The 20,230-nt window shown below is 28.7% G+C and overlaps 2 protein-coding genes across 11 annotated transcripts in view; one reads left to right on the forward strand and one right to left on the reverse strand.

Moving 5' to 3' along the window:
• The first annotated feature begins 357 nt into the window (after positions 1–357).
• Positions 358–1,753, forward strand: Dnali1 (Putative inner dynein arm light chain, axonemal Dnali1). The gene is made up of 6 exons (XM_076318415.1): positions 358–450; positions 588–743; positions 852–984; positions 1,071–1,216; positions 1,290–1,487; positions 1,615–1,753. Exons 1-6 carry the CDS (start codon positions 358–360, stop codon positions 1,648–1,650), a joined length of 762 nt encoding a protein of 253 aa, XP_076174530.1. The 3' UTR covers positions 1,651–1,753.
• A 2,211-nt stretch (positions 1,754–3,964) lies between these two features.
• Scrib (scribble planar cell polarity protein) overlaps positions 3,965–20,230 on the reverse strand; it is a 35,783-nt gene continuing 19,517 nt past the window's right edge. For 2 of the 10 annotated variants that reach the window (XM_076317481.1, XM_076317489.1), the window contains 23 exons: positions 19,966–20,211; positions 19,737–19,821; positions 19,024–19,188; positions 18,736–18,911; positions 18,537–18,674; positions 18,286–18,441; positions 18,130–18,210; positions 17,234–18,034; positions 16,029–16,136; positions 15,651–15,830; positions 14,883–14,912; positions 13,932–14,090; positions 13,471–13,851; positions 13,177–13,329; positions 9,210–9,656; positions 8,777–8,888; positions 8,621–8,677; positions 8,406–8,523; positions 6,853–6,958; positions 6,417–6,530; positions 6,162–6,290; positions 5,745–5,945; positions 3,966–4,756 (listed from right to left, as the gene is read on the reverse strand). In XM_076317481.1, the coding sequence (XP_076173596.1) occupies positions 4,487–4,756; positions 5,745–5,945; positions 6,162–6,290; positions 6,417–6,530; positions 6,853–6,958; positions 8,406–8,523; positions 8,621–8,677; positions 8,777–8,888; positions 9,210–9,656; positions 13,177–13,329; positions 13,471–13,851; positions 13,932–14,090; positions 14,883–14,912; positions 15,651–15,830; positions 16,029–16,136; positions 17,234–18,034; positions 18,130–18,210; positions 18,286–18,441; positions 18,537–18,674; positions 18,736–18,911; positions 19,024–19,188; positions 19,737–19,821; positions 19,966–20,211 (4,413 nt within the window). In that variant the 3' untranslated portion in view covers positions 3,966–4,486. Of the gene's footprint in view, positions 4,757–5,052; positions 5,267–5,744; positions 5,946–6,161; positions 6,291–6,416; positions 6,531–6,852; positions 6,982–8,405; positions 8,524–8,620; positions 8,678–8,776; positions 8,889–9,209; positions 9,657–13,176; positions 13,330–13,470; positions 13,852–13,931; positions 14,091–14,882; positions 14,913–15,650; positions 15,831–16,028; positions 16,137–17,233; positions 18,035–18,129; positions 18,211–18,285; positions 18,442–18,536; positions 18,675–18,735; positions 18,912–19,023; positions 19,189–19,736; positions 19,822–19,965; positions 20,212–20,230 lie in introns of those variants that run through there. The other 8 variants (XR_012992885.1, XM_076317485.1, XM_076317484.1 and 5 more) reach the window with 8 other exon arrangements.

Below are 20,230 nucleotides of genomic sequence, written 5' to 3' on the forward strand. Positions count from 1 at the left end.
TAAGAAATTTATATAATATTTAAAAAATAATATATATATATATATATATATATAGAATAATTTTTAAATTTATGTAATTTTATTATGTTTGTAATAATAAACTTTTATTATTTAATTTCTATTAAATTCTATTCCCTACTTAATATATTGTTACTTGGTAACACATGATACATCAATATCACTATGACAATTGCTAAAATTACTTACAGTTTGAGATATATTTTATGGTGCAGAAACAAACTACAAAAATGTAAGTAACAGTTTTTTTGAATAGTTCAATTTCTATACAGTAAATTAAAATAAATATAATAATTAAAACATACTTTGTGTTGTATAAGTGTACGGAGCATAATAATAATGGCAACAGCAATAAAGGATCGTACTATTTCTGCTATGGATACTTTGGTTAAATACGACAACCCAGTTTTAGATACAATTCGACCAGAAAAGGTTCAATTGTTATAAATACACATATATTGCTTATCAATCAATGAATGGCAACAAAATCATATAATTAAAAAAACATAGTGTTAAAATAGCTAAAAAAATGATCATAATTTTAATTCTGTATTTTGCTATTAAGATAGGTATCTAAAGAGACGGCACCAAAAATCGGAGCAACAGTTTGTAAAGTACAAACTACTCCTTTTACAGTTGATATTCGACGCGAAACTACCGACATTCTGAATAGGATTTTACCACCTAAACAATGGGAAGAAGATGGTCAAACATGGATTCAACAAGTAAGATATTCATTTTTTCTTGTAAATTAGATTTTCTTTGTAAAAATGTAACTAACTTACTCTAATTTTCTATATTATAAACTATTTTTGTGTACGTAATGCATCTAGATATCAAGTACGCCAGCAACAAGATTGGATGTTATTAATTTACAAGAACAACTTGATATGAGATTACAACAAAGACAAGCGAGAGAAACTGGTATTTGTCCAGTTCGCAGGGAACTTTACACACAATGTTTTGGTAAAGTTTTTTCTTAATATCTAACGACTATTCTGTAGCAGTTAAATATTACTTTTAAGCTGAAATTATTAAATATTATTTGATAGATGAAATAATACGTCAGGTCACTGTAAATTGCTCGGAACGCGGTTTACTTTTACTTAGAATTCGTGATGAACTTAAAATGACGTTATCTGCATATCAGATTTTATATCAAAGCAGCATTGCTTTTGGTATGCGCAAAGCTCTACAAGTATGTATGTATTCATCAATGTACAAAGATGTAAGTGATAAGAAATATTAAATCTTTACTAATATTTTTATAGGCTGAACAAGGAAAAGAAGATTTAATTGCTACTGCAGATGAACTACAGTTGCAAAAAGATGACTTGGAAAAAACTGTTGCTGAATTGAAACAGAAATTTGAACAGGCTCAAAAAAGAGCAGCTGAATTGAGGGAAGCAGAGGAAAAGAAACATATGGAGGAAATACAATTTCTTAAAAAAACAAATCAACAGTTGAAAGTAAATACTTAAACAATATAGATATTACAATTTGGTATTAATTATAGATAAATTTCTTAAGAGATTATTTTATCCAGTCTACATGAAATGTACAAATTGTATATATTAATGAAATTAATTTTTTCAGACACAGTTGGAGGGTATTATTGCACCAAAGAGATAAAATTATTGCAAATTATAATTAAAGTCTGTAATGAAAAAGAGAAAGTATATTAATCTTTATGAATGGTGTACATTTTATTTACCTTCATGCAGTAAACGGGCAAGTATAAAAACGTTAGAAAATTGTATTCACTTTCTTACTTATTAAAGCATCAAAATCAAATGTATGGTATATGGTTGTACATTTTTTATCGTAAATTTGCACTTACATATATGTTATCTTGTTTACAAATTTATATATGTAACACTGTAAAACATACAAATATTGTTGAATAGAAAACAGATAAATAAATATATATTTATATCTATTACTTGTCAACCTAATATTATAAACATTTGTTCCTAATTATATGATCAATGTTTCTTTTTATTTTTATTTTATTACTTCAATTGTGTTGCTTCAACCTGGTGAAATTTGTTTACATAAATTTGTTTACAAAATAAACTATGTAACATTATCAAAATATATAATGTATATGACAAAAGATAATATTTTCCTTATAATCTGTTATTTAAGTAGGAATAAATAAAAGGATTTTAGAAGTACATAAGAATTATTATCATTACATGTAACACTGATGTAAAGTACCTCTAAACATAAGATTTTGTAATTGGGATTCTGTTCTGCATACTAAAAAAACATAAGATTACAAGACAGCGTAAAATAAGACTTTTTGATACGTAAGTATAGTGTTCAAATATTTTACAATTACAATTTTTTCCAGATAAATTACATAGAAATATAAATTAAATAAAAGACTTCATTATTATATATAAATTTTGTATCCCTCATTTATTAAAAATTATCTGTTTATAAATTACTCTTATAAAGATATATTTTATATTGGCACTGTACAATTGTTTTAGAATTTTTACAAGCAATAGCATTAATGAATTTATCATTGTCACTGTAATGTTGACAATAGATATAAAATTCACATATAATGAGCATAACAAAAAAATGTTGCTTGTTTTTCTTTCATATAATCTTACTACTAACGTAATAGATTGGTCCCACCCTCTTAATCACACCTTACACCGCAGTCAAAAATGTACTTGATTAAATCAGTATTTTCTTTTGTTACATGCTACATCATTTTACATGTATAATTTTAATGAACTGTACTAACAATATCGTCTGTTTTCTTAAAAATGTACATGATCTATATAAAACGGCACATTTATGTTTAAGACCATTCGTTTTATTACTGTGAATATGTGAGAGAATAAAAAAATTACATCTAAAATACAAATAATAAAATTATCTTCTATTTTTCTTCATTTTATTTAACATATTGCAATTTAAAACTAGATAAATGTCTCTAGGAATTGATTCCTACATATCTTGATAAAATTAAACTATAAATTTTCCATATTTGACATATTAAATATTTTTACATTTTTTTCGTTACAGATTGCCTAGTTTTTTTAGTATGCATTGAATACATAATCGAGAATACTAATTAATTACAAGCCCAATTCTTACATTCATGAATTGTAAACTAAAATTTTACCAACGACAAACTATAAAAAACATTAGTATCAATAAATTAAAACAAATAAATTCAAAAAACAATTTCATTAGTATTAGTATATTTAAAACAATTTAAAAGTTGAATACTTGTATTCATTAAATTAGTGGCAACTTTGACATTAAACTGAATATCTTTGAATACATTTGTTTCTGAAGGTGAATGATTAAAAAATGTTGGTATACAACAATGAGGTTAAATATATGTGGTTTTAAAATGAATCCCAAACTGGATTAAAATAGCTTTGTGAAACATATATATTAATTTACTTAGTTCTACAGAAAAATAAATAAAATACTTTACAAACCACAATAAGATGTGTTTTACATTACTTTTTCACTTTTATGCTAATTAAATATAATGTACTTTACATACATTTGAAACCAATTAAATGTTATATCATAATTTAATAAAAATGTTTAATTTGTTTCAATAAAAATATTATTTTCTGTATTTCACCTAAATTGTTCTTAGTGGAATTATTTGTATTTTTCAAATGCAAGAATATTATTTAAATTAGTACCAATTTAAGAATAAGAATAATGTTTCTTAAAATGAATACAGTCAATGAACTGTACTCAAATAATGCAATAAAAATTGTAAAAGGGAATGTTTATCATTTTATATAAATTAATATAAACTTTAAATCACGTGAAACTATTTTTAAGATATCTTTGATAAATATATTTCATAAAATAATTGTAACAATACTATTGATAGTAAAAATACTATTGCGACTTTACATATTAGCTCCACAAAAGATTTCATTTTAAATACTTTAAATATTTTAAACATTTCCAACATTGAGGCATATTTTTATCATTACGATAAGAAGTTAAACTTCATGAAAAAAGTTAATACAAAGTACAAATTCTACAAAATATGAAATATGAAAATTGTTTATCAATTGTTATGCTGCACCAGTTGAATGAAAGTATAACATACTAATACTATTAAAAAATGTATTATTTAAAACAGTATGTTAATACCAAAAATATAGCACGACTTGTGTGAAAATTAAATGTAGTTTGGGCTGCACCTAACGAATTACATTGAATAATGGATGTAAAATTGTATCTTATGCATATATGTGTATGCTTCAAAAAAGCAATGCACAATGAATGATTTGTAATACTACATGCACCAATACAGCAAGGGTCTGAAATATGAAGTATGCAATGTAAATTGATATAACACAAAATTTGCATTATTGGAACACACTTTCACAACACCATAACAAGGAAGTATTCACTAATTTCCTTGTATGTGTCTTTTTTTTATTTGCACCAATATTTTTATCTTAGATCAATGACGACCTCTCTTTGAACGTTTCCGTTTCTTTTTCTTCGAAGCAACAACTGTGTTTGCACTGATTTTAGGAGCAACACCTTCAGGGGCACTTGAAGATATAATTGTTTCAGTTTTCTCTTGCGGAGTACTCACAACAGAAGACTGTCCAGTAATTTCTTCACTTTCGCTTTCTGCATCACTTGCTCCTGTACCCGTAATACTTTCTATTTCATCCTCTGCATTACTTAACTCCAGCGAAATAATCTTTTCTCGTAGAGTTTCAACCTAGTTACATAAATGTATACATTACATATGTAAAAAAGTTCCATATAGTACTAGAATAAAATGAACGAATTTTTGCATCAATGTGCATAATTGCCAATTTTAATGTAGTAAACACATGATGCATAAAAGTACACTACATTATAAAATGAGTTTAAACATAAAATTCATGATAGTATTACAACAATATTTAACATGTACCATTACCACCAATATAACTACAATAATGTATCATATGAAAGGTATATTACTTGTACATGCTTAAGAAACTATTAAAGAAAAACCAATAGTAGCATTACCAATAGTGTGAGAAGAGTTTGTTAGTGATCAGTGGAAATGAAATCAATTGCTCAAGGTGGTGCAGGTTGCACTTCCATGGTCAGTGTGGGATTCTTGGAACAACAAACAACCATTGAACTAATGTCTCCATCACAGTTCGTGCATTGAAGCAAAATATTTTTAGCAGGAGCATGCATAAACACGCGTATATCTTTTCAATTTGTCCTTCACAGACTGCAGATATATGAATGCATTAGAAGGTACAGGTATAAATCTGAAAACTTCACTAAAAATGTACTCAAATTTTGATGCATATTATATCTTTTTCAACCATTTCGGTGGGTCTTCATTCAGCATTTATATTATCAGTTTCAATATTTATAGAATTAATTACGTATATTATCCTAGATGATTTATTTAATTTCTATTATATTGGTGTTTGTACCAAAACTTCGAAATTTTTAAATTTGTATAATATATGTATAGCATTATAAACTTTACAAATAAATATAGTCATATAAAATAGAGATAATAACCATCTAATATCAGTCAAATGTTAGTTAAACATTTTTGAAGTTCCAGTACAATACTTTGAAAATATCTACCATCTAAAAAGTAGCTCATACTTTCCACTCAAACCGTTTCTAATCCGTGATGTGATCGGAGAATTTCTGGTGCTTATATTCTGTGCAAATTCTAGTATTTATAGTACCTGTCGCTCAATGAGCTTCTCGACGTATTCGACCGTTCGCACACGACGTTCACCCGTCACCTCATCCACATATTCCTCGGTACGTCGAGTGACCTTCTCGTCCACTACTTTTTCGGATTCGCGTATCTCTTTAGGGGGACCCACTTTGCTGCGTACAGCAAGTTTGGGAAAATCTGCACTAGACGGCCGTAACGTAGTGAACTATGATAGTAAGACAAACAAGGCACCGTTGTAGTTATAGAACATTGTAATACACAAACACTAAGTTAGAACCATAGACGAGCAGAGAAGCAATTAGTAAACAATTAGGTTAAACTGGTATGATGTAAAATACTGGTTAATTTGTTTCAAACACATCGTTAGATTACATAGTTACTGATAGTATGGTCGATGCAAGGGTATGCTATGAATGCTTACATCAGCTGCTTTTTCTGGTTCAAGACTAGGAGAGACAGTATCTACAGAGTCTTGTATTGTATCTCCTTTATTTGTAGTGTCCATCATTTCACTCATTTTTTTAATTACTATTTGCGCTTGCAGGGCATCCTAAATATAAGTATGTAATATATATAAATTGATTTGAATACCGTCTAAAATATGATTAATCTAAATATTGTTTGAATAGTTAAGTTTAATAAAAGGACATATTAAATAATAAAACAGATATTGTACCTGTTCAAGAGATTTTAACCGTGCTTGTCTCCATGCTGCACGTTTTTCTGCTTTTAGTGCTCTCTGTTCAGCAGGACTTAAATGGCTTTCTTCATCTTCATCCGAAATTATACCCTATGAATGAAGAGAAATGTTAGATAAAAAGTGTAAGTTGGCATTAGATTTTTATTTAACATTTTAAATCAAAACAATCTTATTTATTTAATTCTTATATTCACATTGAATCATTTCAATCTATTATTAATATTTGAACAAAAAATATTTATTTTTAATAACATTTTAGATTTGATAATAGATTTATTTAAGAAAATAAGATGTTTTATAATGCTCCAATTTGTTCAATTTGTTCAATTTTCTTTGGTATGGTTTAGAGTACGTGATTGTTGTAAATCTAAAATTAATTGTAATGATTAAAAAGATTCAATAAAATCAATACCTCCTGTACCAATCTCTCCTTTAAGCGGCGTTCTGCTTTTGCTGTCCGTATACTGCTTGGACGGTTCTGCAGAAGAGGGATCGAACTTCGCGAGCTCAGTCGGCTACTGCAAGGTAACGAGCATGCACACTGACAAATCATATACATGTGCCAAAATTTTAATATTTATTCGTTAAAAAAGGAGGTACAAAAGCAACGTTCAGTACAAAGGCGAAAGGAATATTACATGACTTATATACAAACAATAAAAATACAAAATTAGGCTACACTACACAACAACTAAATCTATGAATAATAATAGGGATCGAAGTTAAGAAATTCTAAAAAATAATTATATCTACAATATTGTTTGAACAGAGATGTAAGTTTTTTATAAATAAAACCACAGACAAATGTTAGTGTTAAATAAATAATAACTATTTTTCAGAATCTTTCAAGTGCGCTTGCTCTGCAGTGCATATGATAAACATGTGCTGAAGCATACGTTTTTGATTTCGAAAATTGTACTTGAATACACATAGTTTTTGTAAACTTATCACCTCGCCTTATTAAATGAAATACGTAATTTTATTGTGCATTAAATGCCTATATAAGCATAACCACAACCTTATCTGCAAGGTACAATTTGAATTCATAAGCCTATGTACAAATATACGTTATTTTATAAAAAGCAATCGCTAACACAATAAAAAATCATTTGTACGCTGATTCTAATAAGCATGCATAATGTAATAAGATAATAGTCAAAACAAGAAGCACCCGTTACAAGATATATACATGTAAGAATCTGTCGTAGGTATAAAAATACTGATATTTATACAATATTCAGTCATTTTGTATTATGTTTATATGAAACATTAGCATACTAATTGATACCATGTGATTGTCTCAACAATAAATTGACTACAGAAACAATATCTTTTGTATTATTTTATGAATCATCAATTAATAGCCATAATTAAATAATTTGTTAATAAGATGAATACAAGTATTTTTTAATTAAAAGATAGCTGCCTCATACAACACATATATAATATAATAGAAAAGGCTATATCTAGCATCTTACAACTGAAAAGTATAACCTGTATAATTACAATGTTTTATATACTTTTATGTACAGAAACGTGTTTAAACTAAGAACGTGCATTAAGTGAAGAAGTGCTATAATACTCATGTATGTAAATACACTAATGTAAATTAATTCAATTCTCTTATTTTCATTTTATGATAAGTAATTAAGATCTATTGAGATCTAGTGCCTTATTATGATAATTTAAAAGATCACATAATGCATACTCAAGTCAAAGTGTATTAACTTTCAGTACGATTAGTGTTAAACAATTATATTGTTTCATAAAAAATGTATAGCTAGTTAAAAATGATCAAAATAGTATTATATTATTACTTAAAAAAATAAATTTTTTATTGCCACCGTTTTCTATCATTGGATGATATACAGATATGAGAGATGGAAACAAAGAAAGAAATAAAAAGGTAACAAGATTTTAATTAACACACTTTCAAATGCGTAGAATGAGTACAACTTAGCTTACTTAGGTCGCCGATTATCCCGATCTTCCAGTGTTTCCTCCAAATCTTCTAAACCTTCGTTTTCATCAAGTTGTGCCCACGATTTTAATTCATCTCGTGTCAGTGTGGCTATTTTCTTTTCTAAAAGTATGTAATTAACTGTAATTAAGTAAATATTTAACAAGTGTACGAATTATTAATGTAGGGAAAATTTGACAAAAAAACATAAATAACATACCTTCTTCTTGTTTCATTTTTTCAACTTCATCCTGACTTAAAAAACTGAATACTTTTTCTGAAAAAAAAAAAAAAAAAAAAAAAAAAAAAAATTAAGAATGCTTAAAAAATATGTTATTTAGGATTTATTAAATTAAATGCTTTGATTAATAACAACCTGGCTTTGGGGAAGGTTTTAGATGTTCCTCCATGGCACTTTCAAACAATTTCTTTTTGTCACTAACTGACATTTTTACTAGGGGTGGTGTTGGCGATGGTGTTGGTGATAACTGTATTTTGAAATATTATATTAGTAACAGTAATCAATAAAATATCTGCTATAATAAAATCACATAATAACAAAAATTCATGCAGAAATTTCATTAATCTCTAATGTTAACACAAGTATAATTGATAGAGTTCTACCCAATATGTATACTAATGCATAAACATTTTGCAATTTGTATTTAAATAATGCAAAATACTTTAATGAATATGAGTTATATGCAATGTAATCAAATTCTACACTTTAAACGTACCAACATTCTCAGTAAAGAGTATCAAGGAAGAGTAGTGCACTAGTGCTAGTTAAACAAGCTTTTTAAACCCACCTCAACCTGAATATTCCCATCAACAGAGCGTGCGTTCTGTCGCTTGCTAAAGGAAGCCGAAGTATCAAGATGCCCCATGGATTCGGGAGCAGTCAAAGGGGTTGGAGGAAGTTTAAAACGACAATGAGAAGATTGGAGAGGACTATGGTAGACTTTCTTGTAAGAAATAATTTGGGGATCAGAAGTAAATTTATCATACAAGGATAAAGGTTGTTCTCTCTTAATAATGTTCTGAGAGGTATGATCAATTGATTCTTCCTTACAAATATGAGGAAGATCGGCAAAGGTGATACTACGTTTTGGTATGGAATTTTTTTTTTTTGGAGAGGGCAAGGTTTGAGCAGTGGTAGTTTGATCGAAATTCGTTGGTGGAGCAAGAGTAGAGACCAGAGGCTTGATTGACGAATAATAATCCACTGATGTTCCAGTTCTCTCTTTCCTTAGTGACTGAGTAAATAACATGAAGAATTCTATTAGTAAAATTAATGCAATTCTCTATTGCAAACTAAGACATAATGAACATTTAAAACTATAGTTGTAAACTACATAAATACTGTACAAAAATTATTACTAAAACTAGAATACCACATTCTGAGAATTCTGTGTTCAACATGAAACACAAGTTTTCTAACTTCTACATTCTTAAACGAATATATGTACATCTTCCTTGTTTTTTAAGATTGAAAGACTTATCTGTACACAATTTGGAATTATACTTTAAAAACAGATTTATTTTCAGTATTACATCTCATACAAAATCTATATCAGAATTAAAAAGGAATCAGTTTTGAACTTATTCATCCAATTTTCCCTTTTACCATCTATACATTCAATATTATATCAATTGTACTATTATTGCAACAATTCATGCAGCTTTGCGCACAATTTTGTTTGTATACCCTTCCAATGATTTTAAACATATTAAAATCGATTTTATAAAGTTATTTCACATTTGTACCCTATCCTTCATCTTTTTAAATGTATCAATGCATCACAATTCTGAAATAATGTATTTAGTTGATTTTATCCCAGATTGTAACTCATTAACAGGAACTGTAGTTTCTGTGTTACTAAATATGAACATGAAAAATGTATTCTCTCACAATTTGTAGCATTAATGGGATAAATATAATTTCGTTCAGAAAAAGGTGGTGCATTTATACATTTGAATAAAGCACTGTACATTGTGTTTCATTATTATGTCGGTCAACTGGAACTTCAACATTAACATCATTTTTTTATAGTTAGATAAATACTATCTTATTTTTATATTTTGTAATAATATATAAACATCTGGTCCATTAGATTTATATCAACATATAACATTTATAGAAAATTTATAGAATACAGTACATTGATTTATATATCAATAATGATATGAATTTACTGTAGCAATAATGATCCAGTTAGTGCATTAATAACTCAGGAAAAATACTAGATGTATAGATATCTTATTAAATAATATTTTATGTCTTAAAACATTTTTCTTTCTCTTTTACTTTAAACTGTACATTATACAATATAGTAAACAATTAGAATTTGATATTTCTGGGTACATTTTCTTAGTTGGTGATACACGCTTCGATTATTTGCATCATTTTGAGTGAATAAAACATACAAAACGTAGAGTACCTATGAATTATAATATATAAAATGGTCTTTATCATATAATAAATCTATTCTGGAAGTAGTAAAATATTTTATTTTTTTTTACATGAAATTTTGTTAATAATATAGACATCTAACGTTATTCACTATATATCGGACCAAATAGTGGTAGTAACATTAATAAAACAGATTTATACTTTTTTATAATTTTATAAATAGAGAACTATTATTCGAAAGAGCACAAATAAGATTATTTAAAAGAATATATTAAAAGTACTATAAGTAATAATATTAGAAAATATTAAAAGTAATAATACTTTTAAACTTGAGATTAAATTGTTTTTCAGAAATAATTATTGATCTTAAAACATGAATGGGAATTTTTATTCTTTTAGTTGTCAAATCGTGTATCACAAAGCAAAACTTTAATAACAGAAATATCTGTTTCTTGTGTAAAATGTAAGTTGTAAGTATATTAGTATATGAATCTTTTTAAAATTATAGTAATATACTTTAACTTTCAATGATTTTTTATACAATACATAAAAGAAGTTCGCACAATTCTTTAAGCTCAATCAATTACAGCTGTCACCCATTACATATTTTTAACATTTTAAAATAGACTGCAAAACAAGTCTAAGAATCAATGTACAAATATGGCTAAAAAATATCAGTTAAATACGTGGGAAGTTCTTGCCTATACCTTCTGTCTACCTATCACAGAAATATCTTTTCATTTTCATCTTTTAACCGATATTTACTCAACATAGGAGAGATGAATATGTACATGAGAGTCTGTAGTTAAGGAAGATATCACACACGTTTGTGATGATTAAAATCTTGGCCCCATTTGGGCTAAAGCAAGAAACCAATCACAAAATCAACCCAACCAATCAGCATGTTTGCAATAATACACTTAACATTATAATGGCAGTATCAGTAACAAACGGAGTAACGATAGTTAAATTGTATAACAATGATACCCATGGAACGCAATAAACAGTGATTATGTGAGTTAACGACATGAATCCTTTAGAATAATTTATTATGGCACAGTCCCGCGGATTCAGAGGTATGGACGTAGACACAGGGAAAATGAGTAGAGGGTCGAACGACTCACTCCTGTTAGAGGGCAGCCAAAGTAGCACTATCACCTTCCACTGTCTGTAAACATGTGAAATATCTCTTGTTTTGCTGCTCAGGAGAGCATGCGACGCTAAAAACACTGACAAATGTACATTTCATGCGTCATTTATTAACAAATAAGTAATGAGATTCATGATAGGTGTATGATCAGGATAAATAATAAAATTTTCTAGTGATAAAGAATCAGAAAATTTATCTGAATTTATGTCAAGTGTAATATTATTTAAAGAATAATAAACTAAAAAATTAGTATTCTTTTCTCTTCATAATAGTTAATAATTTTGTTATTATATTCCAATGTTCCTTTTTGGAACATTGTATTATATTGATTAGTTTTCTTATTATAATTGCATTATAAACTAACACACAGACGTATAACTTTAATGAGGTGAACTAAAATACATTTAAGTGAGAACTACTTTTCATGCTTATGCACACGTATAAGGATGTACACAAATGCATAATTTACAATCCATTTGTATTGGATGAAGTTTTTAATATGTCAGTTATATTATTAGGGAAGAGCTATGTTCTTTTTATTAATATCATATTGTACCATAATAATTTTTCTATTTTCAAAATAATCAAGAACATCATTTTTATTTTTTATATTCATCATTCATAAACTATGAGTATTCAAACGTGTCCCTCCTTTTGTTTTAATGCCATTAATAAAGAGTGTAATATTTTTGTTAATAAATTATACATGTATGTATCCACAAATACACACACGCGCGCGTGCGCGCACAGAGATAAATGTGTGATTCTTATTTAATAATAGAATACATGTCAAAATCATGCACTTCTAGTAAATGAAGCTTAAAAAAAAAAGCAACATTCATTTTTAAACAATGTATAAAGTTGTATATAAATTATTCTACAAATAAAATATATGTATAAGATATATAAAATTACAGAAAATAAAATAATAATAGTTTTACAAAATTAAATTATAACTCACAAACACTAATATTTTGTATCTACATTTATGAATTATTTTTAAAAAAGTGCCTAAGAACTCTTAAAAAGAAGTTTTATTATATGAGACTTTTCTTTATATGCAATTTAAATGTTATAACTCAAATGTAATATTTAACACTATGAACAAAATCTTGTTAGTAAAATCAACTACTTCTTGCAAATTAGTCAATACCTTTAAAAACATGCAACTATTTTTCAAATTAAAGTTTGTAAAATCAATAAAAGTACTCACATTTGTATTTTGAGGTGCTAAAGTATGTTTGCTCATCACGATAGTAGTTGTTTTGAGATCTTTTGTTCCACCTGGTGATTTTGGTGGTACCATGTCAACAGGACTATTGGATTTGCTTACTAATGATTCGGCTGCTCTTACTACATCTAATACCTGTATAATATCAAAATATTTAATATTAAAACTAATATAATATTGCTTGAATTAATGTATGTGGTAATACCATTTCACACGCAACTGTTTCTGATTGTTTCCATTCTCTTTGTAACAATAAATTAATATATGAAATCTTACTTTTTCAGGAGTCGATTTTTCTCTATGCTCGATCAAAGCACGTTCTCTTTCTTCTTGCTCCCATGCTACAAGTTCGGCTTTCATTTCTTGTTCTTGTCTAAGAGTTGCCGCTTCTTCATCATCACGATCCAAACTGGATACACTCTGTGACAAGGACTTAGTACCATCTGTTGCAGGATCCTTTAATTCTTTAGATGTTCTGGACTCTTTAGATTCTCTATCATCACATACTGGCAATACAGACTCGACTTCATTTTTATCATACCCTTTGCAAACTACTAATGTAATTGTATTTCCCGAACACCGAAGTATATTTACTGCTTCTTGGTGAGTCGCACCTAGTAACGATGTACCATTAACTTCTAATAGTCGCATGCCTACCTATAATGGGGAATACATAAAAATTTAATTACATTAAACACATACTGCTAACACATATAAAACTTATTAAAAATAGTTACCTTCAGTCTTCCATCTCTTTTAGCTGCACCACCTGAATTAATCTTAGATATAAAAACTCCTTCATCTGTGTGATCCAGGGGATTACCCTTTTGTCCTCTAAGTCCACCTTTAATGTGCATACCCAGTTTTTCACCTGGTTCTTTTGTAATAACCAATTCCTAGGATCCAATAAATAATGCAAATTAATTTTAAATATATATTCATTGACACTAATATTATATCGCTTAATATTTACAATATGTCAGTATTTACTTTCTCATTCTTGTATTAAGATATCAATATTTTTAACATCTTTATAAGAAAATTTTGTATCCATTTCTGCACACAAAATATTGAATAAAGATTGAATCAGAATTTATAAACGTATGTGGGCGATTGCCATATTATTATGTCCATTTAATGTAGCGTGAAGCATGTGAAGTGATTAAAAAGACAATTGTAAGGTTGTGTATTATCTCTGTCTAGGCAGAAAAGCAATTGTTTGTGATTTGGTGCTGAATTGCACTTTTAATACGTTAAAAGCAGCGTTGATCCCTGAGGGTCTACAATGAACTTTCCATTTAGGTGTGGCATTGATCCTCAAGGATGGTGAAAGTGATTCACTTGACGTATCAGTATTATCTTCTCTCATCTTTTTTGATATGAATAAAAATTTTTGTTTAAGATAATCAATAAATTACGCAACTATGTATAGAACTTAGAGCGAACAAAGTAAAATTTTTTCTTCTCAAACCTTCATGGTCTAAACGATAATTGAAACAAAATTGACATCGCGTTAAAGCGTTATCTCCTGTTTATATTCTGTATATTCAACTATCCACTGAGTACTCTATTTCGTCGTCTAAACGGAAAGTATAACAAAATTGGTTTCACGCCAAACGTTAATAGTAGGATAAATGCAGCATAAATTAGAAAAGAAAAATAACAGGTCAAATGACTTGAGTACTTACTGTCACAGGGATGTACTCTATTTCGACCAGCTGGTAAGACAAGATTTAAATAACGGTATTAAGTTTGGAAATTATCATGAGAAAGTACCCAGTGTCATTATTTAGAAATAATAAGCATTACTAGGTAAACATACTAAAATAAAAATATGTTGATTGCCACTTTATTGAATCATCAATGCATAAAGAATTAATTTTGCTCAATTCTATTGAATTTAAAATTATTACTTTATATAGAATTTAAGATAAATTACTTATATGCACATATATTTAACTTCCTTACTTATAAACGAAGTTAGAAAACTCATATATGTGTCGAGCATTTTAAAACATTATGCAAGTAGAGTAGTTCATCTATAACACAAAACTATTTTTTGTTGAGAAAAAAAAACAAAATGCAATGTCTGTTTAAACTATTTTTAGATATCTTTCACTGTGCTGCTTATTCTGTGGAAAAAAAATATTTTTCAAAGGGTAATTTCTATAACGTAGAACAAAAAATAATTCTGCAGTATTAATCAATTACTCTATTTGTACATAATGTTTCAAAATACTGTACATTTTTAAATTTCGTAACTTTCTTTGATAGTCTAGGTTAGGTCAAAAGTTATAAAAGTTAGCTGTTGTGATAAACAGTCACTAAAAATGTATGAATTGCATAATTGTAATTTTATAAGCGCGTCTAAACTAGAAAGCTGTTATATAATTAAAAAGCAAAACCTTAGTGCACTGGCTAGCAAGTAGTGAATAATTAAATTATAAACAAATTACCTGATAATTTTCCGGCAATGGATCATGTTGAACTGTAAGCATAATTTGATCTCCTGGTCGCAGAAGTTCCATTACAGCTTCTTGATGAGTTGCTTTTGTTACATCTGTACCATTTACTTTTAGTATTCTATCACCCATTCTTAATTTACCAGATTTTGCAGCTATACCACCAGGCACGACCTAATTTTAATACAATACTTTTATAATTCATAGTAACTTAAAATTACAATAACACATAAATATATGCATCTAACAAGTATATTGGAAAAAGAAAATTAATCTTATACTACTTATTGTTAAAGAATGGTATTAGTAATATACGCACTATACAAACTTTGCACGTTAAAAAGAATATAAGGAAATGGTTCTAAAACTTACATGAGATATAAAAATTCCAGGTTCTTTTGCACCAAATGGAGTGCAAGAATGATCTGTACCTCCAATGATACTGAACCCTAATGATCCTTCTTTCACAAGGACAACATCCTAGACAATTAATACTTTATTACTAATAATTTCAACATATTTTACCATATTTGTTTCATTCAAATTATTTAAATAGATCTTTTTATGATATAATGTTTATATCTATATAAATGTTTTCTTTGAAATTCTTAAAGAAACAGTCAACTGTGACAATGAGAAAAATGTAAATTTTAATAAATATTATACTATAGATAGTTACAGAATGAATAAAGAAAATAATTGTAATGTATAATTTGAAATCATAAAGTTATGCATTGTATTTACATATACATTGGTTCGGCTTATGAAAAGTAGAAGAGGAGAATGTACTTAGTGTTTGCTACTTACCTATTTCCATGCCAGAGGATAAGCACCCAATGTATCAAACAATACAACATCCCATATAACCGAATTTCTAATAAATATTTCCAATACATATCAAAATGATAGCAATGAATTTAAAATATGTAAGCATGCAGCAAAGTAAAGTATAATTCATAGGAATAAAAGTAAACACACATGTAATCAATCTTAACAATAACATTCTAAATTCTTTTTTTTTTTTTTTTGTTTTTGTTTTTAGAATGGAGCTCAACTGCTTTAATTAAAACATTTCATTTATTAAAAAATCCTACCAAGCATTTCTGTATAAAATTATGTAAGATTACAATTTGTAAAAACATTTTTTTTATTGGACATGCAAATAGAAGACCATTTTACCACCATTTTTTAACTTATTTAGGATAAACAATCGACTGCTATGGAATACGTTTGTGACAAAATTGTAATATCAGTATCGTTTTATTACCAAAATTTGAATGTAGAAATTTAGTTAAATAACATTTACCAGTATCGTGATTATCATCCAAGCATGGAAATAAGTTAATAAATAACAAATATTAGTGCTTAAGTTTTACTTAAAATATTTGAAGAGTGCAAACTATTCCCATATTAGAAATAAGATAATCGCAATTTTCGTAACATTGATAGATAATAAAGTAAATTTTATTGAAATTGTTTTGCCTTTCAGTTTAATAAATTAAGAAACAGTTTGCAAGATAACTTTCTACAAACTATATGTACAATATAATTCATGCACCTAACTACCAAGCACATACCTCAATAATCACTGGTTGTACCAATTGGTTGTCAGTAACCCTAGTTACGACAGTCTCGGTAAGAGTGCTCTTTGTGATGGTCTCAGTAACTTTACCAAGTGTAGTGGGAGCCGGAGGAAAATTAACATCTCCAGGTAGATTATCAGGCTGCTTTATTGTCACTGTCACGATAGGGCCTTGATGGGAGTCTGGTGATGGCGAGGAAGTAGGGGGACGGAGAAAATGTGCGGGAATCATAGCCTGAAATTCTTCGTTGGTGATAGGCTTCGATACCTGTATGTCTTCCTGGGGTGAGATTGACCTAGGCTCTGTAGAAGACGTGGGCGTTGAGCTCGCAGTTGTCGCAAGTGCGATCGTCGGTTGTGAAATGCTATGCCTCGGCGCAGGTTGTGGATGTGGTTGACTATTTGTTGGACTTGGCGATACTGAAGAAACGTTCTTAATATTTCCTGATTCTGTAACACCGTTCATTTTGGACACCTCAGTGGTTTCAAATTTCATAGGCGGTGGTGTCTTTGAAGTAGGACTCGGTGATAAAGCTCTATCGGCATCAATAGATCGTCGATAACCGGTATATCCTGATCTATTTGCTATGTAACTATTGGCATTATATAATCCTGTATATGGTTTAGGTGCGCCAATTACACGTGGTGACTTTTCTGAAGGTGTTAAAACTGTGGCTGCGTTTGCTTGTGAAAGTGGAATTTCACGTTCGACTACTAATCGAACAAATCTTTCCAAGCCTGTTAATAGAGCAACTGCTTGTTCGTGTTTAGCCCCTCTCATTTCAACTCCATTAATCTGAAGAATAATATTACAATATTTCAGATAAAATTTACAAAAAAACATAGTATCTTTTATTAATTATAACTGCTTTGTGTTAAGAAAGGACTTACAGATATTACTTTGTCTCCAACTAATAATTTACCGTCTTTCTGTGCTACACCACCATCAGTTATTCTTGAAATGTATATTGCCTATAAAACCATATTTAGAAGAAAACGGAAAATACAGAAATGTATAGAAATAACATTAATAATTTTATATCTTACATCGCTGTTGTCCTTAAATGGTGGAGAACCTTCTCCACCAGCGATACTGAATCCGAGTCCATTTTGGTCCCGTATTAATGTTGTGTGAACAAGAACAGACACCATTGGTTCACTGCCTGCTTTGATCGAGGATATAGGTTCCGGAATTTTCTTGGTCTAATTAAAAGAATGAATGCTATAGAATATATCTTTAAGCGTTATACTCGCGTTTTTTATTTATACATTATATATTGACGATAAACCGTATATACCTTAATAACTTCGTGAGATAAAGAAGCATCACCATTTTCTAAATTATGCGGTAAACCTGTAGATGAAACATGAGACGTAGCGCTTGGAGCTCTACTTGTGCTCAGACTAGAGCACACAGAATCTTTCCTTGATGATGTCTGTTAAATATCATAAATAATGTAAATCATATCATAAAAAACATATTTAACAATGCGGTACCTGTTCATATGACGGTAATATCCTTGTTACTTCTCTTTGAACAACTAATACAAGAACACGTCCACATGCTTTCAGAACTTCTACAGCATCATAGTGACCTACGTTTACTACTGAAACTCCATTTACAGATAGTACTTTATCTTCTACTTTTAAACCTGCCAAATCTGCAGGTCCACCTATAAAGTGAAATTATTATTTTTTGAGAAAGCCGAATAAAATAGAGTTCTTATTTTCTTTAATTACGTAAAATTAAATTTTCCACATTTGTAAAAATTTAATGCTTTTTACCTTCGGTAACTCTGGAAATAAAAATGCCTTCATCGTCACCTTTGAATGGGGTTGAACCGATACCACCAGCTATCGACAAACCAAGACCACCTGTTGTCCTTTCGATATGAATTTCATATTGTTCCTCTCGAACTTCTATCGTCGGTTCAGCATCAGATGTCGCACCTACGCAGTTGTAGATTTAATTATACTCAAATATAAGAAGTTATAAGATGTTATGCTACACTATTTTACCAGCATTTTTTTTTCTTCTTACAAAACATCTAAATTTAGACATTTTCAGCCACTAATTTCATAAATAATATTTAGTAGCCTTTATATTTTTAATCGAACAATTCTATTTAAAAATTTTCTCTTCTCGCAAGTAGATTTCCTATAGCAAAGTAGGTGGGTAAATCGGATAACAGATAAGATAATTCAGAAAAAAAAAATCTTATCGCGATCTTTCTGTTTGCCGTCAGTGATTACAAAGCAGTCATATTAAAGAGTCTGGAAACGTTCGCTATTCAGTACAGTTAACGAGAAAAAGATACAATAAAAAATGTACGATTTTATTTTAAATTTAGTATGTACATTAAGAAAATTCATATTTCAAGAATTTTTAAATCACTATTTTGAAGTGTATTCATTCGGATAATTAATAGGAACAAAACATAATGTATTCCACTTTAAGAAGTAAGTGAGTGTTACAATAATTGCTAAGATTATTTTACCTTGACTCTGAGTGTCAAAATTTTCTGTAGATTCTGTGGGCGCTGATATGGGTGCAGTACTTTCGTCAGTTTTTTTCATAAGTGCCTATATACATCAAAAACTATGTAAGATTTCTTTTACATTAATATTTACCTAATATCTATTACATATTAATCTAATCTCTATTTAATATTTATTATTCTTTATTATCTACTTTAAATATATCTTTTAGATTGGTAACCAACTTACTTGTGCAATAATGGAAGCTACCTTGTCCTTATCCACGGATGGATGGATACGTTTATTCTTTAAGTGGTGTGGAGTGTCTCTACGATGAAGTCTATTGGGCCTATTGGAATCACCACTACCTTCGTAATCAGTACCCTCTGCTATAGAAAATTCTACATGTCTTTGTGTTTCTTCATTTTCAGATTCATCATCTCCTTTATCATTTCCATCCTTTGATTCAGATATTGAACCTTCGATTCTTACATCCTACAAGAATTATACGATG

Source organism: Ptiloglossa arizonensis, chromosome 8, assembly GCF_051014685.1.
Source record: "Ptiloglossa arizonensis isolate GNS036 chromosome 8, iyPtiAriz1_principal, whole genome shotgun sequence".
Classification (NCBI taxonomy): Eukaryota; Metazoa; Arthropoda; class Insecta; order Hymenoptera; family Colletidae; genus Ptiloglossa; species Ptiloglossa arizonensis.